Source organism: Pholis gunnellus (assembly GCF_910591455.1).
Source record: "Pholis gunnellus genome assembly, chromosome: 7".
NCBI classification, from domain to species: Eukaryota; Metazoa; Chordata; class Actinopteri; order Perciformes; family Pholidae; genus Pholis; species Pholis gunnellus.
This window is the reverse complement of record NC_136533.1, coordinates 2,658,853-2,684,801: the sequence shown is the minus strand read 5'-3', so window position 1 is coordinate 2,684,801 and position 25,949 is coordinate 2,658,853. Positions and strand designations below refer to the sequence as shown.

The following is a 25,949-nucleotide window of genomic DNA, read 5'->3' as shown; positions in this document are numbered from 1 at the left end:
GTGACGGCCTGGTGATGTATCACCGCTGTGTTCCCTTTAATTAATCCTCCTCCTGTGCAGTAAAGTGAGCGTAATAATTCCACACAGGCCACTCTGATCTACCTAATGTGCTGCTCTACCTCTGACTTAAAGCCGGACCATAAATCCAGAGGAGCCTTTAGAGACACCGGCTGAATAATGTGGCCATTAGGTGATAAGGAGGGACGCAGCAGGGGGCGGGGTCAGGAGGAAGGGGGAGGGGCTTCCTCTCAGCTCGGAGGTTAAAACTGAAGAGCGCCCAATTTAAAATTCACAAATGTTATTTCTATGGACTGAGACAGTTTATAAATATCACAAAGAGGCTTCACATACTGTAGGATAAAAAGGAAACAAGCAGTAAACTCTTTAATGCAGATACAAAATAAAAAGATAATCATGAAATAAAAGATTAGAATAAAATGGTTTGGACCTGAACAACTCTCTCTCAAATCTAAAACTAGAGTGCTTGAAACTCAAGTATTAAGCTACACTTTCTGTTTCACAGCTGAGAACACTACAATAGAATAAAACAAACAAATTCAGTTTCCCATTCATTGTCTATTGTCGCTCCAGACTTTATACCCGAGAGACTTTAGCTCATGTTCAAAAATATTGATTGAACTTCGGACATGAATGTGTGTTCAGCTTCAACCTGAGAGAGAAACGATCCTGAAACACCATCGATCCATCGACCTCTGAAGGAACACATGTACCTCTGAAACAGTGGGAGGCAACCGTAGCTTAACCAGTGGCAAACGAGCAATAAGTGCCAATTCTTTTGGAAATATGTTGTCTCATCAACGTGCCAAATTACATCTTTCACAGCTGTGCCAGTTGAGGGAATAAAAAATTTATATATTTAAAAATCATAATCCGGGCAACATTACGTTTCTCTAAATAAATGTTTTTTTACTGCAAATGAACTGGATATGAATGTGATTACTAGTCGACCGGGTTGAATGGATCAAAACTGTCATGTTTTGTTATTTTCTGTTCATTAAAAGAGAGATATGTATTTGTATTATTATTATTGTTATTACTATCATTATGAATGCTTCTGATCCAGTCTGCCATGTTTTAATTTTGTGGGTGGCGGATTGAAAACAAACCAAAGAGATTATATTTCTAATTTCTGCACATTTTGCTGATGGACTTCTGCAGAGAAACACTGAGTGAGAGATGAAGAGAGAAGTGGAGTTTTAGTCCAGGTCTCTCTAGATATTCTCTTATTCATGCGTCGCCTCGAGTAACTCTGTGCTCTGCATGGTAATGACTCTCAGAATTTCAGATTGAATTTGGATGAAATGTGCTCACTGCTGACCTGAGGCCAGTCTCATTCACTTCATTCCTCCTCTTCTTTTATTGGGACATTAAACTTATTTCAGCTCTCTTTCTCTCCGCCGGCTGAAGAACCGGCCTTCGCTCTCAGACGCTGTTCGAGTTGTTTTACAGCTGCAATATCTGCTGGAGAGATGGCTCTCTGAATTGTCTCTGCTTGTTTTTAAGACGGTTTCTTAAAAGATCCATCACTCATTTTTACCGCAGGTGGAACTCGAGACGAGTCGCTCCACGCACGGTTACGTTTCTCTGCAAGTGTGAAGCTGTGCAGGAAACAGAAAGGTCGGGAGAATAAAACTTTCTGTTGTAAAGGCTGATTTTAACTTTGTTGGTTAGTACGTCTTCAATGGATACAGCGAATGATAAAAACTACAGAACAAAAGAGATTGATCGTGGAAAAAACAATCTGAGACTACGTTCTCTCTGAAAATACCTGTTTCTGTTCAAATTAGGACGATTTGGAAACTCTGCATGTTTATGTTTGATCATCTGAATAAATCACAAACACACCCAATTAAGAAGCCCTAATCAGATTCTTGAACACTCAAAATTCGCATCCAAGCATCCCAAATTAAACAAAATCTAAACTAGAAAAGTGCTCTCAGCAGAGTGCAGATCTCCAGGTGTGTCTCCTTCTGCAGAACAAAGAAGAGTTGAATCTCTTTGTCCTCCCGGCTCCCCTTTGTTTCAAGTTGTCTGAAGAGGAAACATGGAAGTCCAAGTGAGCTCAGGTGCTCAACAGCTAGTTTAGCAAGCCGGCTAGCTTGACATGCATTTACAAAAAAAAAAAATATGTTTTTATGATTTTGTCAACAGTTGTTTTTAAGAGTCTGCCGGCTGACCCTGCAGGTGATCGTATGACTTCCACCTACATGTTAAATATGATACAGCAAAGCTGCTTTGTTAAAGCTTTTTAATGGATCATCTGCATGTTTTCAGTTAAATCTGGTGACAAACAGTCCCTGAAAATAGAAAAAAGTAAAACTTTCACCGTAATTTAAATGGATTTAAGTATTTTAGAAGTGTAAAACTTCTTAAAATGTACAAATAACCACAGGTTACTACATTTTGAACCTACCTTGAAGGGACCGATATTCAAAATGCAAATAAGGTGAATAAATAGATTGCTAGCTGTAGCCACCGTTTAGTAACAGACAAATAGTCTTGATTTAATTTTACTGGCCCCCTGAAAAGAGCAGTTGGTCCCAGTATGGCCCTTGTGGTTTAAATGGACCAGAACCACCACTGGCTGATATATATATATATATATATATAATTTATTGAACATTCATTGAACATTTAGTCTGGGTGTGAGTTGCAGATGATCAGTGTTCTGCAGTGATTCACAAACTCACACGGTGATAAAATGTGTCGTGTTTAATCACTGATACTTAAGTTTTTACTGCTGCTGTGTGCAGGCTGCTGCTGTCCGACACCCGTATTTCACACACACACACACACACACACACACACACACACACACACACACACACACACACACACACACACACACACACACACACAAATGCAGTTACACGATATACTGCTCCTTAATTACAGGATATGAACTGAAAGAGTCGACTCAGCCAGTGTTTTTCTATTTTTACTTTAAGCTAAGAACGAAACTTTGACCAATACTTTAGCCGACTCTGTTTGGCTCACGAGGTACTTTTACTCAAGTACTGTACAGTTTTTGAGCTACTTCCCTTAAGTATTTCCATTTCATGTTACTTTCTGCTTCTAATCTACTACGCCATCTTGTTTTTTTTTGCAACCATCAAACGGCGGTGACCATAGTTAGACTGCGGAAGAGTGACACACCTGTCAATCACTGTGTAGCCCCGCCCCTAAAGCATCCCCTGCTTTATGGTCTGTGTGACTCTAAATGGACCATCATTTACTAAATGAACATCATGCTGTATTGAAGAAGACTTGAAACTAGAGATTGAGACCATAAACTCATGTTTACAATGTTTACTGAGGTAATAAATCAAGAGAGAAGTAGAGTCATTTTCTCATAGACTTCTATACAACCAGAGGAGTCGCCCCCTGGTGGACATTAGAGAGAATGCAAGTTTAAGACACCTCAGCATTGGCTGACGATGCCGCCTGCTTTCATGTCAATTATTGTTGTTCAGGTTTCCCGTTTTATTCTGTCACTTACTTTTCTTCACTTCCAACCTTTGTGAGTTTTCCCTATAATTAGGATTGCCCTGATTGGTTTCACTTGTCCCTCGTTAGCCCTGCAGTCTCTAGACCTACTCACCTGTTCCCACTTCCCCATCAGTCACTCACTACTGATACCAGCCCAGTTCTTTTGCTCTTCGTCTGTACGTCTTTCCTAATGTACAGAGTTTTGTTTGCCCATCTTGGACTTGACAGTTTGTCAGCCTTTCATTTGATAAATCATCTAACTGCACCAGTCGATTGGCTTTTGTCTGTCATTTGGGTTCCTTCCACCGCTGCCTGCTGTCCAAAGCTTAAAAACATTACCAAGTAAACCGAGTGAATCCGTCCCTGCTGCTGAGTTAATTTGGCTCCTGGAGGATCAAAAAATAAAAGCCCAACACTAAAAATGCAAACACAGAAATTGATCCTCAGCACTGAATTAGAGAAGAAGAGCCTTCAGGAGAATCGCTCCTCGTTTTTGGAGCCAGCTGCGTCCCCCTCATTGATTGTGTGCAGATTTTTGTTTGTGAATTTGCATTTGTTTCATGCTGACTGAAGTGCATCCTCTGCTGTCTTCACGCCTGCTGAAAATCACCGTAACACAGTCTGGAGGGGTTTTGAAGGCAAAGCTCACATCTGATTTCCATGAAACAAACACAAACACCCACCCCTGAGGGCTTTTACTGGGGTTCACTCTTTGTTCTTTACCAAAAGATGACAAGACACTTTTCTACGTTCATGCAAAATAAAACAAAAAACATCAGTTTTTATTCTGCAAACAGACAGAAAATATCATGGTGGTAACTTTGCAGCTCTGCCTCCAAATAATTACACTCCCATACAGAAAAAACTGCTTCCATGGAACCTTATTTTTCATATTGGATTATAGTTGCTTTTCACGAATCACAAATGTATTTCAAATGAGTCCAGAAATGTCCACATAGGGAGAAAGTCCTGGATGTGTCAAAAAACACACATCGTTCACCCGGAGGACTGCTGTTCATGTCCTGTGAGTACTTTTGCTGCCTGAACAAAACCAATTACTTGTGTTGATTTTTCATTTTGTTTCCATTTTGAAGTAGTTTTAAGCTAAACCGTGATGGATTTCTTACACAGTAGTTTTGGATTTTCTTTCTTCTTTTTTCTTTTTTAATTGACAGCGTCCCCCGGTTTACCTCAAAATGTAATTGAGAGTACAGTTTAGTCGTGTGTGAAGGTATTTTTTTGTAGGAGACAGGATTGTAACTCTGCTGTGGTCGGACTTAAGTACTGGAGTAAATAATACTTTCTACCACCGGGTCACAGCGATGTGTCAGGTGTTCATTTCAGACCGAAATCTGAAATTGAATTCTTTCAAAGAGACAGATTTCATTTCCTGTTGCAGAGACCAGATGAGTCCTGACAGCGTTTGTGTTGATCTCGCTCTCTGCAGACTCGTCTCATACGACACCTCCGGCCGCTGACTGACGACTCTGTGGAAAGCTAATCAATGGCAGGAAAACATCAGCAATAATCATCGCCGCCAGAGGCCCAGAGAACGCGACCTGACGGAGACAGATCCCTGTCAGAGCAGGAGGGCAGGTGGAGTCTATCTGACAGACGAGAGCCGCTGAGCGCTTCGATAAGAGTCTGAACGTAACCCGAACGATCAATCGGCTGGATGAGATCATTCAGAGAGGAGAGACTCTCTGCTGCTGCTGCTGTCATCGTCAAACGTCTCCATCAACAGCCAACTGTTTCATCTCCTATCGTTCATCTATAAACACTGAACACAGAGGACAAAATGTTTTATAAAGGAATGTTTCCAGGTAGTTCTCACTTTCTCACTCTTTCTACTGAAAAGGTATTTAGATCCTTTATTTAAGCAAACGTACTAATACCACAATGGTGAAAATACTACACTTACATGTGAAATCTAAAATGACATGCAAAAGCACTGAAAATGAAGTTCACAAAACTGAATTTATTCTATTAAAAGTGGAAAAATGTCTTGTCTAAAGCTCAACATTTTTACTAATTATTAACATTATTAACATTATTAAAAGCAAAGGTAGCACATCTTTACATTTGCAAATCTGGAACTCTGAAAGGTTTTTGCATGAAAAATTACAACTTTCCGTCAATCGATTAATAAACTGATAGTTTAAAATCTGTACTTGTATATATTGTTAGAAGTTATTGATGTATAAGATATGAAATTAGTAGTTCATCATTTATTGTTAATATATAACAAAACATCATGTTTTATAAACTCTGAGCATGTTTTGTGAGCTAAATGTTTTTTTTGGAATCGTGCTCTAAACTTACTCACTTTTTAACAATGTTCTAAACTTGCAAAACAATGTCCTCACTTTTAAGGACTATAACATGGTCCTCACAAAGAATCACAGGAGCACACACACACACACACACACACACACACACACACACACACACACACACACACACACACACACAAAGGCAGTATCATCCTCGTCTCAGCAGGTTGAATGACAGGTTAGGGGGCGGGCAGGTGACCTTTGTTTGTGTGAGCGACAGCAGAGCACTTAAAAGTCAGAGTGCATGTAAACACACCATGATGGAGAGAGGAGGGAGAGACAGAGAGGTCTGACCCTGAACGCCTCATCGCTCAGCAGGAAACAATCAGCTGATTAACAAAATGCTGCAACTGCTTGGCAAATAAATAAATAAATGATAAACAATATATCTCAATACAGTCCAATATTCTAAATACATGGTGATAAGTGGAGCTTGGTGTGCCACTGGAATAATGATTATGCTTTTTACAGTGTTCAGTTAAAAGCAGTAAATTAATTCATACATTTAATTAAATTATTATTTAAATATGCAGTCGGTCAAATTATGCATTCTACAAATAATATTTGAAGGTAAAAAAACTTTACGATATTTATTTATTAAGGTAAATAAAAGAACAATACTAGAAATATACATATACATACACATACACATATGTTTTCAGATATATCAATATATTAATTAATTATCAATAAGTCAGTCTGATCAGACTCCAAATAGTATATACAACTCTTTTTTCTCATTACCAGAAATATAGAACAATTAGGCTGTCTGGAAAATCCACAATATGTTCTACTAATGAACATTTGAACATGAACAAGTGCAGATATCAACTTTGACATATTCCAAGTTAACACACGATTCATACTCAGTGTTTTTAAAAGTACATGTTTGTATCATGACCGACTATCTGCAGCTTCAGCTTCTATAGGAACTATGAATAATTGATTCCTGCATGGAAGAAAACAAACTCAGTAATTAGAACAGAATGTAAAGAGAAGCAGATTGCAGAGTTGGATCCCAGCAACGTCTTCAGTTCAGGGAAAACATAAAAATAGTTGTTGGCTTGTGGATTACTGCAATAATTCATGTTGTCGTGGCTGCTCGCCAGCAACTGAGGTTCTACAGTTTCCTTCAACAGCAACAGAAACATTCTCATAAAGGACGATTTATCTCTATCCATCCATCCATCCATATCCATCTATTTGTTATACTTTGCAGTGATGGAAGCAGTACTGAGATCTTTTTCTTCAGTAGCAAATACTCAAATTGGAAATACTCAAGTATTTAAAATTCGTACTCAAGTACAGTAGACTACTTGAGTACAACTCCACCACTGCAGATTTTTAACATTTTCTTATTGCAACTAAAACAACTGGCACCACTTTAGTTAAAACGTCTGTCCTCACTAATGTTAATAAAACATTTACTTATCCTTAATAGATTGGTAATAATCCATCATTAAGAACTGGAGCTGCAATGATTAGTCAATCAACTTATAATGAATCAGCAGCGTTCTTTCTGAAACGAGATAACTGGCTTCTTCTCTTTGTCTGATGTAATCATTTGAGGTTTTGGACTGTTGCTCAGACAAAACAAGAATCTATAACGATTACAATGAACTTTATTCATACGGCACTTTCAGAACAAAGTAACAACATGCTTTACGTGAGCAACGTGAATTAAAATATTTCTGGAAATCAGACAATTAAAAAGATAATGGGAACACATTTGATGGATCTCCACTGTTTGCTGATGTTTAAGATTAATCGAGAAAGTTAAAAAGATAATTTTGGGTTGCCAGGTTGTGAAAATCCCTTTGGCTCCTGCAGGTTTTTATTTGGTAATAATGCTGTTATAACTGTTGAATACTCATTAAGCCATCATGTTTGCAGTTTTAAGTGTAAATCAGTTGACAATAAATAAATACGTGTCAGGTCGTTAACAAAAAAAAAACCCTATTCTTATCAATGCTTGGTTGACTGATCATGAAGCATAAATGATATTGATATTTAAAAATAATTCATTAAATAAGAATCAACTAAATACAGCTCAGAGAACATTGATAAGAAGCATCGATGAACCACACAAACTCTCCAGGGTGCCCCTTTAAGTGACCCCCGGATTTGGGTCTTCTGCCCCTGTGGTAGCCTACTGCATCAGTCCCGGTGTCTTTCACAGCCGGTGGATGGATTTGCCACGCGTTATTGTAACCGGTGTGACGTCAGAGAGAGAGAGAGAGAGAGAGAGAGAGAGAGAGAGAGAGAGAGAGAGAGAGAGAGAGAGAGAGAGAGAGAGAGAGAGAAACGCTGCAGATCGCAGCGGATCATCAGACCCGGAGGCAGCAGCTGCATCTTCTTCTCCTGCTCCTCTTCCTCCTCCGCTCTTCCCAACCGGGCAGCCGGGCACCGACCAGCTGACCCGCGGGGCGTCATACCCGGCTCGGAAACGTGCAACATGCCCGCAGAGCGGCTCCAGCCGGGCCCGGTGTCGGTTTTTCTACTTCTGGGGGGATTTACGCGGACGAGCGGACGGAGACTCCCGGTGGATCCGAAGCGCAGAGAGCTGTAAGTTGGAGTCTGGCAAACTGGCAAACTTCATATCCGGAGCAGATTTTGGTATTTTGATGAACATGGTGTCGTGGAGGGGATCACCCCGGGCATCTGCTGCTGCTACCGGCCGCCGCTGCGCACCGTGACGCGCCCGGGAACGCGGCGAGGACCCCGGCAGCTTCACCCGGAGAGTCCGGGGAGGGAAAACAAACCAAAAAAATTATCACTCCTGCTTAAAAAAAACCCTCCTCTACTGTGGATTTGGCTCGTGCGTGGTTTTATATCCGAGAGATGTCACCCGTCTCTGGTTTCCGTCCTCCTCTGGGTCGGACCGGGATGGATGTGGCGCAGTGAGGAGGCACCAGCCTGCGGATAATCATAGTTTGGACTTTCTGGTTCCCCGTGCGGCTCGCGGCTCTCCCTCATGCAGCTCCTCCGGCTGGCCTGGGCTCTGACTGCCTCTGCGGTCTGCTTCCTGCTGCTCCTGATCCTCCACAACCAGGTCCTGAGAGAAGGTACGTCTCTGTAGTCCGGTCGCAGACTTCATATGTGTTACCCGTCTTATGAGGACATACATCTGTTCACACAGTTACATTGTGGGGACTTACCATCCTTATGGGGACAAACTCATATTTTAGGGTGAGAACTTGGTTTAAGGTTAGGGTAATGTAATGTAACTCAATGTAATCATGAAAACACCACTGTGTGTATGTGTGCGTGTGTGTGTGTGTGTGTAAGGTCAAACTGAGTGTCCAAAATGCCTCAACAGGTCACAGATTATGTGTTAAAATCAGTTTTTTATTCAGATGATGTTGGTGTTCAGCGGACAACCAGGGTTAAAGTAGACTACATCAGTGGATGAGAAGGTAATAAAAGGCGGGAGAACCGATAAAACGGCAGCAAAAGCAGTAACATGAGTAACGGGTCCGGGCCGGACTGTGTAGCCGGAACAAGTCGCTCAGGAAGTGGGCTGAACTCCAGTGTAGGTTCGCTGGTTTTTACTAGAAGAATCCAGAAAGATTAGAGACAAACGATGGAGAGAGGAAACGCTACCTCTCTCTACTTGACTCTATCTCTCTCTCACCGTGCACACACACACTCACACTGCAAATTAATGATCATGTATTGCAAATATTTGATATTTGATTGACACTTTATGCATTTCTGTTGTCAATTGGCAAAATATATGAGATTTTATTTCCTTAGATTAAATTAATTAACAGATATCATTTTCCATATTTCGATTAATTGTTTACTCTATAAGATGTGTTCTTGAAACGTCTTTTTACAATCATACAAAACATAGGAAAGCTGCAAACTTTGATACCAGAGAATATAAATCATTTTTCAGAATCGTTTCAACTCTAAAATTGTCTCTATAACTCGTCACAACACGATACACAAAAACATAAGAAACAACCTTATAATTAGTGAATCCCTGCTTTTCTACTAACTCTCCTCCGTTCCCAATCACATGAACATCCCTCCACTTACCTGCACGCCTGTTCCCACTTTCCCCATCAGCCCATCAGCCCTGCGGTACGCAGCCCACCGCCGTCCCTCGCTTTGCCAGATTGTCTATTGTGCTTCGCTCTCCACTCATCTGTTCTGCCTGTTTGACTTTACCTGTTCACCCACCAGACCTTTTGCCTCTTTAGCTTCACCCCCTTTGGATACGTTTTCTTTTGCCGGCCTAGCATTGGTGGATGAAGTGTTCAGACCTTTTGCTGAAAGGGAAACTTCAACTGGCATTTTATTGTTGAAATGTGGGTGGTATCTGCAAATAACAAGGTTCAGTTTCCCTCCGTCAATTTCATGTCTCTTTTTGGTGAACAGAACGTTTTCTTGGAAGATATTCGTAGTGTGCATCCGTGCAGGATAATCTGAAAATGCTTTGTTGAGCAATAGTCTGAAACCTATAATTTTTAAAAACACTTAGACTCAGAAAAAAAGTTTTGCCAACTCCACATGGAACTTCCCAGAGATTGTGCAACTCCACACACACTGTCATCTACCTTAAAATCAATAAACACAGTATGTTTGAGGCTTCACGCATTTTAACAATAATAACAAAGAACACAGTGGTCAACAGCTTGTGCTAAAATTCCAGGATATTAACTGCAATAGGGTCTAATCCAAACCATTTAAAATGATATAACTTCTTTTCTGGAGCTTAACACATACTAGGGATTATAACATTAATTTAAATGTAATTCTGCTTTTAAGATGTGAAGCTAGTTATCTTTGTTTTTGTGTTGTTCCTAACTGTTTTGCCATCTCTTTTGTTTAGATGGTAATTGCTTTTATTGTATCGTTTTTAACATGTAAAGTGCCTTTGAGTACCTTTTTAAACCACTATACAAAAAAAAAGTATTATTATTATTATTTAATGTTTTATTAGCTGAATGAGGCACATTTATGCGATTAAATTGCAATACATTGATGCCAAAGTAACTACATAATGATGCAGATTTGTAAAAAGTCTAAATTCATGCTTCCTCAGGTCTGTCTGCAAGACGACAAGCAAACAACTTTCAAAATGCTTGTTTACTCGTGAGAGAAATATATTTTCCCCCAGATTACGTTTTAACAGTTTTTAATCACGTGATTAATGTTGTAAATTGAAACAAAACCGCGGCAAATTTAATCGGTAAAGTTCAGGAAACACAAATATATGTTTAGTACAAACATCATGGCTTTCCTTAAAATAAATGTTTTTTGCGTTATGTAAGTTACTGACGTAAAATATAATAAGTCAACGTTGACTTACTCGTGAACATGCGACACAAACAGCGGTCTCCTGGGTGAAAGTCCTGTGTGTGTGTTTTTCCGACCCAAGCTCACACGGACATCCACGGACTTTGATTAGAAACGTGTTCATGATATGTCAAAAACGTAATCCAGACCAGACCGGAATCCAAAATACGTTTCCCTCGAAATGTAATTGACAATGCAGTTCTGTTGTATGGGAACGTAAAAGCGACAAAGCTTTGTACTGGCCGTAGTAATTAGTAGTTTCCTAACAGTCAACACACTTTTTTTACAATCATGACCACGATTGCTCCATATATCCTTGACCACATGTTTATTATTGTCACCACGATGACAAAGGTCCCCTAAGCTTTGCAAAGTAGGAATGTTAACCCAAAACCAAAATGTTTCCTTAGACCAAACCAAATCTTAACCATAGTGTTGTCACATGGTGAAAACAGATTTGTTTTTCAACAGTGATTTCCCTTTGAGAGTCTAAAGCAGAAACTCTGCATACGAAGATGTTTCAGATCATCCGTGATGCTGCAAGAAGAAAATAAATTGTAAAAATCCAGCTGCTGCTCATCGAAATTCAACAATCAGAGCTCAAACTGACTCAGCTGAGAAGGATCAGGTCACGCTGCAGAGACTCTTATTTTGAAGAGGGATGAGGTATCAGATCAGTATGTTTTTCTCTCTTTATTAAGGCGGACCATTGCTTCATCATATTTCTGCTACACATACTGGCATGTTAACATCTGTACTGGGAAATACAGTGAACGTCCCTTTTAAAGAACACAAACAATCTGTTGTAGGAGGTGTGTCTGCTGTCGTCTCTTCTTCATTGATCATATCATTGTGAAAAGCTTTAATGAGCACGAATCGCAGACTAAACTTAATTCCCACACGCTCTCTGTTTACTGAGTTTCTCGTTTCTTTTTCTCTGCCTGCTCATGAGGCTCATTTAGATCCTGGAAAATAGCCTATTATGCAGCAGATACACTGTTGTGCCTGCGGTGTGGAAAAGCTTATCTAAGGAGCCTTCAGAGTCCAAATTAATTCTCAATGCTCCATTAAGTCAAGCGTATATTCATGGGAATTATGAACACAGTGAATGAAAGAGAAGATCAGCAGCTGAGAAGGAAAAAAAAACAAAACACAAACATAAATTAACGGAGCAAAACGCGGCAGAGGGTGTAATTGGATTTGAATAAATTCATCTGGAGGGGGAACGTCAGCGACTGGTTCAACAGTGAGCATGAAACCAAAGCTTGTTTAAAAAAGAATGAAATCACATGGTGCCCGCTGTGACGCCGACAGACTTCAGAATAAGAGTCTCTGCAGCGACAGAATCAGGAACTACAGCTCTTTGCTGAACGGCACTTTATCTTCAAAGAGTCAGAAACAAATCAGAATTAAATTCAGAGATGTAATAAATAAATTAATGTCAAAATTCTTACTTGGCGTTTAGTATTTTAGTCCAACATTCCTCAGTTACGATGATTAGCATCACAAGGATTGGCCCAATCACAACTTCACTAGTGCATTATTTTTAGTTTATATATATATAATTTATAGAAAATAAATAGAAAAGTAATAATTATAGAAAATAATCGTAATTAGAATAGATATAAAGTAATACAATAATAGAAAGAAAGTAATCGAATGTAAGTAATTACTAAAAGTAAAAGGCCAAACAATTCTTCATAATAAGAAATATATATATATATATATATATATATATATATATATATATATATATATATATATATTTGAGTCTAGTTTTCGCAATAATAATAATATTGCAATTTCCGCGGCTGCCCCTCAGATCAGCTGATCAATCATGTTACCTACTTGGTGAAAACGTATTTCCTCGCTCCTCGTCTCCTCCGGAGAACATCCTCCATGATGGCGGCCCTCGATTGATTTCTGGATCACGGGCCGGAGGACGAGGAGGAAGCAGAATGAGCCGAATGAAAAGCACATTCTGACCTTCGACCTTTCTGTGTCGGTGCCACTTCCTGTCTTAAATCTGCTCTCAGTCATCATGTTAACATGCTCAACAGTGACGACTTTAAAGACCTGTGCGGCGGTTTTCATTTCAAAACAGCTTCAGGGACTTTTTGTTGGATTTGCGTGCTGCTGCAGAAACTCATTCACTGCCATCAGAGGATCAGCAAACAGCCTCCGCATCGCGTCAAAACCAATTTCAGCCTCATCATTATTCCTCTATCTTCACTCTCAGAACAAACAGTGACTCCAGTGTTCTTGCTCTGTGATTGTTGTTCTTATTTTCAATTTGCAGGGGATTTATTAAAATACGATGATGGATAATAAAAGCTCATATCAATCTGTTTATCTTCCTTCCTCTCATTCAGGAAGAGATTACACGTCAGCCGTGATTGAGAAAACAGTGGTCTGAGTAGAGAAAAACAACACACACGCTGTAATTTCATTATTCAGTAATGTGAGCGAGACTTTGTGTTTCATCTGTGATTCATTCAGCCGCATCACAGAGTCAAATAAATGTGCAAGAGTTTTACTGCAGAGATCAATCCCTGCAGGCGGGAAGACATCACAGCAAGTTCACTGCTGTACAAAAGAAATTATGATAATAATAAAGTCATACAAGATATAAAGAATTAAATAAGACATTATCTGTGTGGTAGATATTTTTATGAAGGTAATGAGATATATCCCTGCAGGTGGAAAAACTGCACTATCCAAACTAAAGTTTACGCAGCCTCAGAAGTTCAGATGACTTTTCTTTTGTTTTAGTCGGACAATATGATATATGTTCCATCCTTTAACACTAAATGTGACTGCTTGACGAGTATTCCCTGGATGCACAAAAAGACACAACTTAGGTATTTATTAGAAAAACAGAAAAGAAATATCTGCTTTTACAAATAAACACTTTGTTTAAGGCGATGGAGCTTTACAAGTTTCAACATTTGACCTCGGGAACTTCAAGTAGCTTCACAAAATAATCTCAAATCCACTTTTAGCTTTTTTTCTGAGCTTACAGATATATTTCAGTTCTTCAATAAAAAGACAATGAAGAAAATGTGTTTAATGTGGCTCACAACTAAAAGAAGAACAAAGCTGTAATTAGACAGTAGACGAATAAAAAATTATAAAAACATTATAGCAATACAAGAAAGTTGAGGTGAATATTGATGGTGTCATGGACCTAGGGTTTGCTTATTTGTTTTTTAAAATCCTTCTCCTCATGTGTCATGTCTTGTTTTACAAACTCCTTTTGTCTTTTTCTAACACACCTGTCTTGTATTAGTCTTGATTGCTCTGCCCTCTTTGTCACTATTGTTAGCCAATCATTGTGTTTCCCTCTATATGCGTCGGCCTTCTCCAGCTGTTTCTTGTTTTTGTGATTAGTTGTACTCGTGTATGTGTGTTTCCCGTGGTTTCTTGTCAGTTGTATCTCTGTGTTTGCAGCCATTGACTGGCTGCTCATCTCTGCTCTTCGTGTTCCGAGTAATTAATTATAATTTTTCTTCACTCCCTGTTGCTTCTGCATTTGGGTCCACCTGCCTGCATTAATGTGACAAATAGCTGAAATACATTCAATTTGTTATTGATTTTAAGAAGTTTAAAGTTACAGTTTATGTAACTCACAACCTTCAATACAATCATTAAGATTTCACTGCTGCTCAATACATCACATTACTTTTTATTACACCGCTTTATTTGTAATGTGCTGCATGTCTTCAGGGACTTTGGCTGCAAACGAACTCCAAGCTAAATGTGGTGCCACTGGTTTTAAACTGGATGTGAATACATAACACTAAACACAGTGAGGTGAGGACCAATGTGAGCATCGCACAACTTAATGTAATAATACCATAATCCTCTCAATCATTTCACTTCCTAACCATCTATCTAAGATAGAAGGATAGATACTTCAATATCAATGTATCAGTAATATACACTACTTTTCAAGAATTAACAATAATTATCAAGCCTACTTATTACGTATTAACACTTACTACATACAATACTCATCAACAATATACAATATCTATCAACTACATACAATACTCATCAACAATATACAATACTTAACAATATACAACACTTATCAACATTATACAATACTTATCAGCAATATGCAATACCGATCATCAATACACAACACGTGTCAGTATTACACAATGCTTCAAACAATATACTACTCATTATACAATAGATCAAAACACCACATTGTTTAGTTTTGCATAATTTCCCGGGGTTATTACTGAAAGAGTCGGTGATGCAGACAAACAAAACGTGATGGAAACAGAAAGGTTACTGTGAACATTTTTTATTTTTCCGGAGACAGCATCCTGCTCGGCTCCAGCGACTGATGAACCTGGAGTCCCAGCATCTCCTTTTGTGATGTTACAGGGTCACAGCATCCACTCCTACCATGATAGAGGAGGCATGTTTTTTATTTGTCTTATTTTAATAGGATGATAAATCATGTGACCTTCATCTGAACAGTGTTATAACAGCTCAGAGAGGAAGGAAACCAGAGGACGAAGCTGCTGCAGAGTTTCTGTGTGATCGTGGAAACTTTAAATTTGTTTAGTATGATGCTAGAGAACGTCGTGGGGTTATTGGGAGCAGGTATATCCACAGCATCAGTCAACTACCAGTGGTGGAATGTAACTAAGTCAATTTACTGTACTTAAGTACTGTTTAAAGGTACTTTGACTTGAGTATTTCCACTTTAATGCTACTTCTACAGCATAACTTTTTTTAAGAAAATATTGTGCTTTTGACTGTAGTTACTTTACATATTACTTTTATTATTGTCATACCCTTCCTATCCAGTGAAAACCACACTGTGATAAACAGGAAAGGGTGTGTTTGTGATGAACACATTAATGTATCAATACTTATAACCCAAAAATATGATATGATTCTGAACTTTACCATTCTGCATAAAGAGCAGGCTATACTTCTAATTTCTTAAGTAAGATTTTGAATGCAGGAGTTTAACCCTTTGAGTTCAGTGTCTCACTCGATCACATTTCAACCTGCATTCAGTAGGAGTCTGGGATCAAACCGCCAACCTTGTGGTTAAAGGACGACTCGCTGATCCACCCCGCCAAACCTGTTGAAGCAGTCCAATGAGATACGCTGGTTCAGAATAAGTGATAAAACTCCTGCTGCCTTTTTCTGTTGCAGTTTCCTTTGAGCTGATGCAGATTTTTTTCTCTATTTAAGACGTCCAACAGTTACAAGTTTCAATGTGCAGCATCACGCCTCGGTTGTCAGATTTCCTTCAGTTGGTTTTTTTTCAGATTATTATTATTATATTTAACGCAGTTGTCTCTTCAAACATGTTCACAGCAAATGTGCTGTTCACTCGTCTTCTCCCAGCATGCACTGCTTTGACCAACGGAGACGAGAACATTTTCCTCCTGGTGCGCTGCAGCAGTTGTAGAATTAAAGGCGGTCGGTGATGAACTGCAGCTAACGAGCAAACAGAAGCCCGCCGCCGCTGCCTCTGCTGTCACCATCTGTGGTTACCATGGGATACCTTACATCATCTCCATGCAGACTGAATCCCAATTACTGCAGAAAAGCTCCGGGGCTTCTCGGACCTCAGCGGCTCCGAGGGTTCAGGATCTTTGAAATAGAAAAGGGCGACCTGTGATGCTGGTCCCTTTGATTTGAACTTTGATCTTCCTCTGATTAATCATCACAGCAGAATATTTGGTTCTAGATGTTTGGTTGGTGACTTAATAACAGTCGTGGAATGTCTCTGTATGCGGGAGAGTAATAGGCTTATTTCCCAAACCGTCATACTGTTTTGTGTTATTTAACAAAGTAAGGACGTCTCTGTTGACTTATCACATTTTAACCAAGAACACCATCTTTCCTGAATCTAAACATAACAATCAGACTGGTCTCATCCGGCATCCGTAGCTAAACCAATGAAGAATGTGCCGTAATTCGTAGATATCCTTCACACAGGACGGGCGGGTGAGGCGGTGGGTTTGATCCTTCAGCCGGTGGACCGCAGTTCATTCGGTAAAACGAGAAGTCAACGTTGATTTATTTGTTGCGTAACTTGCGTACTTCAGTAACGGCGCTTATTTTAACGACGATCTTTTCCTAAACATAACCAAGTAGCTTTGCTTCCTAAACCTAACCGAGTGGTTTCCTGTGAAGACAGAAGTTTGTTTTGAAAAGACCGTATTCATGTAACGAGCAGAAAGTGACACGTGTTGCTGGTCTTTCGAAGGAAAATGCACGAACAATGAGGAGTCACTTTTCGTGAGGTATCTTGCGAAGCGTTGTATGAGGATGTGTTGCAATGTTAATCATGCTTTAGTTGCAGTGTTCAGATATTGTGGGATGATGCAGATAAGATCATAATTGATTCTTATCATTTCCTCATTGTGTCTCTATCTAGCTAAACGTTTTTGAATATTCATGTTATTTCTGGAAGTTGAATAAAGACTTTAGTCTTTCATCAAATACTCTCATACTGTCCTCACTGTAGAGGTCAGTCTCCCACCGCTGGTTTTGTGTGTGTGTGTGTGTGTGTGTGTGTTAGCGTCCATCCTTTCTGACCTTCGACCTTTGTGTCGGATATGATTACATTCAAGGGAATGAAGGTTAAAGTGTCCTCTCTGTATGTCGTGTAGCTGTCGTTCGATGTGAAGCTCTAACACTTTCCACTGTGACCTTTGAGCCTTTAAACATGAAAGTGCTGAGCTCACAGAGGTCTGACTATCTGTATGTATACAGGGATGAGGAGGAGGAGGAGGAGGAGGAGGTGGTGATAACCATCATGACAGCAGCTCTCAGACAGAGATGAGAGTTTATCAGCTTCCATGTTGCCTCGAGGCGAAGAGGAGGGGGAGGACACATCAGACAGAGAGCAGAAGTCGTGTTAATGGAGGCTGTCAGATGTAATTATGAGCTTCATTAAAACTGCAGAGAGTCTCAACAGAGAGATCTCAACACTGTTAGTGTTTTAACATCAGTGGTGGAAGAAGTATTCACATCTTTCACTGAAGTAAAAGTAGAAATACCAAGCTGTGAAAATACACAAGTAAAAGTCATGAATTCAGAATCTTAAGGCAAAATGTACTTTAAGTATGAAATGTAAAAGTACTTATTGTAAAATACTCCCTGTTAGTGTTTTACTATTATATCTGTTGTTTCTGGATTAATATTCCGACTGGATTCATGTGTACGTTGCATTGTAACTCCTTTATATCCTGTTGGACAGCAATGCATCATAGTCTATAAGATCATTGAATGTTTGTGGAGATGCAGTCCTGTGAGAACCTCGTGCAGTCTTTTGTTCTTTGGTACTTGCTGTCTTTATCCTTTTCCCAAATAAGTTTCCTGAACGGCACAGTTTCCCTGAGTTGATTGGAGGGTTATTCAGATCACCTGTTGGGGACCGGCTGTTCCCTAAGAACTAGTCTAACTAATCTTGGCCAATCAGAGAGTGACGACGCTCTTTCTTTCGGGCTAAGAGGAGAGGTCTGGAATTGCAGATTATTCTGATCCCTCCACAACTCAATGCACACCTCATTTATAGCAGATGTGAGGCTCCTTTGAGATGAGTTAGGCCTTTGCAGAATGAATCACCGGTGATCGCCGCACAATCGGGTTGAATTTGTGTCGGACTTGATCCCGATTTGCTCTGGCATCATCCACATGTAGGCCGCATTAGAGGACCATGGGCCCTGGGGCTGCAACGTTTTCTAAGTTATTTCAAGCAGGCAGCCGACAGATGGATCTGACAGGATCTGAATATTTCTCTGACTTCCTGTATTTTATTTGAAGGCTGCTGGAAACTGTCCGACTGCTGCCTGATCCACTTTCCAGGCGAGGCGCAGTTCATCTCGAATGAGCTTACTGTCGGCCAGAAACTCTAGTCTTCAGGACCTTTTTAAGACTCCTTTACTGTCTTAACTTTTCCAACTGAGGGTGAGGCGTTTTGAAACCAACCTGGAGTGAATATTAAAGAACACCTTTAGGTTACCTGCATCAGGACAGAGCTCAGTGATATTCATGCAAGTGTTTGTGCTGCCCAAAGGTCTTATTTTGTAATTTTATTTCCATTGAAACCCTCTTTATACACATTTCTTTATTATTGAAGAGGCATTTTTATCATTGACAAGTCACTTGTGGGATCTCAAAGTAAACATTTCTGTTATGGGATTGGGCACTGTTTCGCAGGCTTTTTCCCGATCAGCTGACATCTGGGGAAATCATTATCGACGCACATGTATCTCTAAAAAGACAATACATTTTCCAGCTGATCCAACAGGCTTTTTAAAGAGTTTTATTTAGCTGCAGAAGTAGAAGGATTTCCTCAACACATAAAGGAACACTTCATCCTTCAGTTTATCACAAACATTCAACATCAACACATAAAGGAACACTTCATCCTTCAGTTTATCACAAACATTCAACATCGACACATAAAGGAACACTTCATCCTTCAGTTTATCACAAACATTCAACATCAACACATAAAGGAACACTTCATCCTTCAGTTTATCACAAACATTCAACATCAACACATAAAGGAACACTTCATCCTTCAGTTTATCACAAACATTCAACATCAACACATAAAGGAACACTTCATCCTTCAGTTTATCACAAACATTCAACATCATCACATAAAGGAACACTTCATCCTTCAGTTTATCACAAACATTCAACATCAACACATAAAGGAACACTTCATCCTTCAGTTTATCACAAACATTCAACATCAACACATAAAGGAACACTTCATCCTTCAGTTTATCACAAACATTCAACATCAACACATAAAGGAACACTTCATCCTTCAGTTTATCACAAACATTCAACATCATCACATAAAGGAACACTTCATCCTTCAGTTTATCACAAACATTCAACATCAACACATAAAGGAACACTTCATCCTTCAGTTTATCACAAACATTCAACATCAACACATAAAGGAACACTTCATCCTTCAGTTTATCACAAACATTCAACATCAACACATAAAGGAACACTTCATCCTTCAGTTTATCACAAACATTCAACATCAACAGATAAAGGAACACTTCATCCTTCAGTTTATCACAAACATTCAACATCAACACATAAAGGAACACTTCATCCTTCAGTTTATCACAAACATTCAACATCATCACATAAAGGAACACTTCATCCTTCAGTTTATCACAAACATTCAACATCAACACATAAAGGAACACTTCATCCATCAGTTTATCACAAACATTCAACATCAACACATAAAGGAACACTTCATCCTTCAGTTTATCACAAACATTCATCATCAACACATAAAGGAACACTTCATCCTTCAGTTTATCACAAACATTCAACATCAACACATAAAGGAACACTTCATCCTTCAGTTTATCACAAACATTCAACATCAACACATTTGGAGATACGTGGTTTTGATGGACAGGAAGGGGATGAAAAACTGTCATCTGAGAAGTAACTAAAGCTGTCAGACAAATGTAGTCGAGTAAAAAGTACATTTACTCAGTTGTAATCGAGTAGACGTAGAAAGTAGCATGAAATGGAATTACTCGAGTACAGCACAAGTACCTCAACTTTGCACTTAAATACTTAAGTACTTGGTAAAGTAACGTTTCACTGCTTTTAAAACTTCAACCTAAATCCTGATTTCATGTCATAAAAGTGGTTACGCTAATCGAGTCCTTTAAACTGCCCCTCACCCATGTTCTACAGCAGTATGACTCCAACTTCTAGGACATTTGGTGTTTGTATATGTTGTTTTGATGTACTTTTCCTGTAGAAGTAGATGAACAAAATACTCGTTGTCTCACAGACATCATTCCTCCTGAACGATAACACACCTGACGGACAGCAGCGATGACTCTGAGCCGATAGAAACGACAACCCTGTGTCTTCATTCATGGATCACAGAGACGCCGCTGACAGCGAAACGCTGCTCGCCACATCAAACGTCTCTCAGCTCCCGAGTGCTGCTGCCGCTGCTACAATGCATCATGTTTCCGGTTGACAGCCGAAGCTTTTCAGGACTTCAAAAAGCTGCAGCTGCAGAAATGACAAAACTGTTTTTTCTTTTAAACAGCTGAAGGATAGAGTGGTCTTTGCAAAATAACGATTTTATACTCAACAGAAAACCTGTGTCATAAGCATCCTCTTACAAAGCTTTAGACAAGAGAGTTTCTTTTCTTATGACTAAAGATTTAAAAGAACTTCCAGTTTCCAAAAATACTTTTTTGGGGAAGCTCGGTTAAAAGTGCATTACAGGAGTGTAGCACAGTGTTCGAGGAAGTATTCAGATCGTTTACTTGAGAGTTCTAACACAAACATTGTTACAATACACCGTGATCCTGCATGTTACTGAAAATGTTACTTAGTATATATTATATCTTTAGAGTATTATCTCATGCATTGATGTAATAGGAGGATTTTACTGTTGTAGTTGGTTGAGGTGGAGCACATTTAATTAATTTTGTTAAAAATTAAAAGTAAGAAATGCTGGCACATTTACCCAGAGCCCAAAGTGACACCTTCATATGTTTATATTGTCCAACCAACCAAAGCTTTCAAATTAACAATTAAGAGTAATAAGTACAATATTTCTCTAACATTTTTACTTTCTGAGTAAATATATACATCCACTGGATTCACTAGTTAGTGCTAAAATAGTTTTATGCATTTGGAAATTGTTTATGTTCTCAACCTGTATACCAACAGGCTTTTCAACACAAATGTCTGCATGGACATCAATATGATGATGCATGCTGAGCCTGAGTCAGCATGCAGAAGATTGACGTAGAGACGCCGTATACGTCTCTGGTAGCGACCTGTCAATCACTGTGTAGCCCCGCCCTAAAGCATCCCCTGCTTTATGGTCTGTTTGACTCTAAATGGACCATCATTTACTAAATGAACATCATGCTGTGTTGAAGAAGACTTGAAACTAGAGATTGAGACCATAAACTCATGTTTACAATGTTTACTGAGGTAATAAATCAAGAGAGAAGTAGAGTCATTTTCTCATAGACTTCTATACAACCAGAGGAGTCGCCCCCTGGTGGACATTAGAGGGAATGCAGGTTTTAAGACTGAGGTTGCTGCCTGGTGCTGACTAAAACAGCGGTCTATGGTGCTGACATGTTCATCTTATTCAAATAAACTTTATTGGACTTGTCAATGGACAAAAAGGTCAGGTTAAGGAAAAAAGTGTCCTTTTGTACATTTAATTACATTGACGATATTTAAATCACATTTAATCACGCAAACCTTTTGTTGATTGTTTAACAAAACTACTTTTCTCTCTTTGCTGGGAAATTATTTCTTGAGTTTCCTGGACTGTTGTCTGGTCAGCTTCTCCAATGACTTTTAAAAGTAAAGGTAGACCATCAACGCCATTGGTCACCTCCTTGGTATCATGTGACCGTCAACTTGCAGGTTGTAGTGGTCTCTCAAGTGTCTCTATCCACTTCACTACTTTAAGGAAGTCTGTTGAACCTTTTTAGTAGTTTTGTGCTTCTGAGGCTAAACGAGCTGTTGTTGCCGCTGCCCTCCGTCTTTCTGAAGAACTGCTCCCTCTGTTCTCCTGACTCTGAGGTCCTGGTCCTTTCTGAAGAAGGGGACAGTCCATGGCTCTATTGATGACAGCTCATCAGCATGCAGGGGGGGCTTCTGCCGTCCCCACGGCGACCAAATACAGCTTCTGTCCCCTCTGATTCACCCAACATTCACCCCTACATCATCCGTCCTCTGCCTCAGCTGAGATTTTTCATTATCGACACCTTCAGACTTCAATGATTCCTTCCATTCATTTATGAAGTTCATTTTAATGGCAGAAATAGAGCCAGATGTTTAGCTTCAGTTCCGAGTCCAAAGTTATTCTTCAAACCATGGTCCACACTTAAATAACTCAACAACTGTTGAATAGATTGAGGCATTTTCCAGGTGTTCTGGTTCAAAAGTCCTGGAGGAGGTTCAAGCTATTCTTGAGGAGTTTTAAGAAGTCTTGAAAAGACTGCAGGGGTCTTTAAGAAAGGTAGAAAGGTCACGAGGAGGCATTATCATTCATGGCAAATGTTTTAGCTGTCTTTGAAGAGGTTTCAGTGGTCCTTGAGGAGGCTTTAGCTGTCCTCGAGGAGGTTAAAGAGGCATTGAAAAGGTTCCAGGCTTCCCTCAGAAGGTGAAGGTTTGTGAAATCCTTTTAGGGATTCTCCCAAGCCATTGTCAGTTTGGCAAGTCCAAATCAGAGTGAAATTGATACTTATGGTTCTTTTTCTATTTTGTCTGATTTGCTTTCACTGTTCACAAATTGAAGCGGACCAAATCAAACAATTAATTTGCTGAGCTGCGCGTACGAAGGAGCAAATTTGTCTTTTCGACCTCAAGAGCTGCCACTTTCATAAAGGGGTCGGAGGCTTTGAAATATTGCTGTTGAAGTTTTTGTAAAGCAAACATTGGACGCATGTAATCAAAGCGCAGTAGTGTTCATCTGGACTGGTTGTTTTGGACCACCAGAGTACAATTACTGCATTCACAAGTGCCCAGACAAACCGCACCAGAGTAAGAACTTAATGTTGGCTTGTTTGGCCGGGTTTGAATGCCCATGAAGAGGTTCTTGGGGAGGTTTCAGATTTCCCGGATGAGGTTGTAGAGTTCCATGAAAAGCTGTTAGCTGTCTTGGAAGAGGTTTCAGGTCCTTCATGAAGTTTAAGAGGTATTGAAAGCCCCTGATGATGTTAAAGTTCCTTGTAAAGATTTAGATCATTGCCGTGGTTCCAGACGTCTTTGAAGAAGTCTGTAAACAGTGTTATTGCTGTTATGGTTTGCTGCAGTTTAATACAACTTGGGTTCTGATTTAAAGAATGTTTGAGGTACACATACAACACGTACAATTTCATAAAAGTTGTGATGGAAAAAAATAATTGTCTTAATGCAAGTAATCAACTGAGGTAGTTTTCAGAATTGTACCCTATTCACCTTAACAGAGGCCTGTCAGCCAATCAGAGAGCAGGATTCTGTTCCTATGGTTGCTGTGGTATCTTTTCTGTAAAAATGTTGGATGAGCTGAGTCACAGGAAACAATCAGCCTCGAGTCGGTTCAGACGTTCAGCAGCCGTTAGTCAAAACACCGAACTTGTGAACTTTCTGAAGAAATAGAATAAACAATATTTAACTTCCAGTCAGTCTGTGAACTGGTTTCAAACTGCAGCAGTTTGCCACTTGTTACACTAATGAAGCAGTTAACAAAATAAAAGACTTGGTCTGTTAAGAAAACAGCAGGAAATAAATTAATAATAAATTCATGTAAGCAGTGATTCAGCAAACGTTTGTCCTGCTGTAGCTTGTTAATTCCACCGTGCTTTGATGCTACACTGGTTGCAGAACAAAGTTGTCACTCTTCTGGTTATAGCGATGTGTTTTCCTACGCTGTGAAAAGAGTGTGTGGATAAAAACACTAAGTCGATGAAGTTGAGCAATTTACTGTGACTCTCTACGCTTCGTGACGTTACTGCTCGTTTTAGTCGTCACGGTGAAACCTCACCTCAGTGAGTCCGTGACTTTTTGGGCAGTTTAGCACACAAAAAAATGGACGCCGCTGTGACCATCCAACGTCGATCTGAATGGGAATGTTCGTTCTACTCCAGTGTTATTTCCATTAATTATATTCTCCGATCTAGTCTGTATTACTCACCACCTGTAACGACACTGAAGCCACTGCAAAGTGAGTTCAACTGTATCGGAACAAAAAATTAAATAAAAGGAAACATTGCAATTTACAAAATGTTTTGTGTGTGAATATAGAACTTTTGTCATAAAAACACTTAAAATGTTTGTTTCCTTGATGCACTTGCGTTCCTTCCTCAGGTCAGCTGGCGGCGGGGACCTGTGAGATCGTCAATCTGGACCGAGACAGCAGCCAGCCGAGGAGGACCATCGCCCGACAGACGGCCCGCTGCGCCTGCAGGAAGGGACAGATCGCCGGGACGACACGAGCCAGACCGGCCTGCGTCGACGGTAAGACGCAGCCTGCATGTACGACACAATGTCTCACGGCTGGTTTGAGTTAAAATTGCTACTTTGTCATCGCCGGGGAACAATGTTGACTGTCGGTTGGAAACAGGCGGAAGCCTTTGGGTCTTAAAAGTGAATGCGGAAGTTCCTTAAACCTGCATTCTTTCTAATGACCATCAGGGGGCGACTCTTTAATAAAATATATAACATATCTTTAAAGCTGTTTTCTCTGAATTAGTTTATTCTCCGACTCTGATCCAGAAATCTCCACCTCAGTAGCTTTTACATACACCAACACGTTCCAGTCTCATTCCTCTCTATGTATATTTTTTACAGGGGTTTGTTCATAAATCCTTCATTGCCTGATTTATACAACATTTTATCCCTTAAAACATGGAGAGAAAATGTTTTCTGATTATGAAGTGATAGAAAAATATATCCAGCATTCCCTATATAAAAACCTTTGTACTTGCAATGCAAAAATAATTTGCAAAACTCCAGATTAATTAAGTTTCATGACGATATTGAATTCTAATTTTACATTATTATTTCCCTGTCGTGACTCCCCTTAAGTGTTTGGTGTGTGTTTCGGGGAAAATTAAGAATTGATTGAGTGTATTTTGAGGTATTTTAGTGAGTTAAGATATTGCAAGTCTGCAGAATCTTCTCTTGAGGCTAAACTTTTGTCATGAAAGAAACTTACACACAGATATCTGCAGCTTCCCCTCTAAATCCCCCAAATCTCTTCATCTGGACCACAAGGTTCAGAAAGTC

General features: G+C 39.5%; 1 protein-coding gene across 1 annotated transcript in view; it reads left to right on the top strand.

The window, feature by feature from the left end:
• Positions 1-8,817: 8,817 nt before the first annotated feature.
• LOC306698956 (chemokine-like protein TAFA-5) overlaps positions 8,818-25,949 on the top strand; it is a gene marked incomplete at both ends in the record, with an annotated part of 29,228 nt that continues 12,096 nt past the window's right edge. Inside the window, 2 exons of the mRNA XM_079163457.1 lie at positions 8,818-8,908; positions 25,029-25,178. Of these exons, the coding sequence (XP_079019583.1) occupies positions 8,818-8,908; positions 25,029-25,178 (241 nt within the window). The remainder of the gene's footprint in view (positions 8,909-25,028; positions 25,179-25,949) is intronic.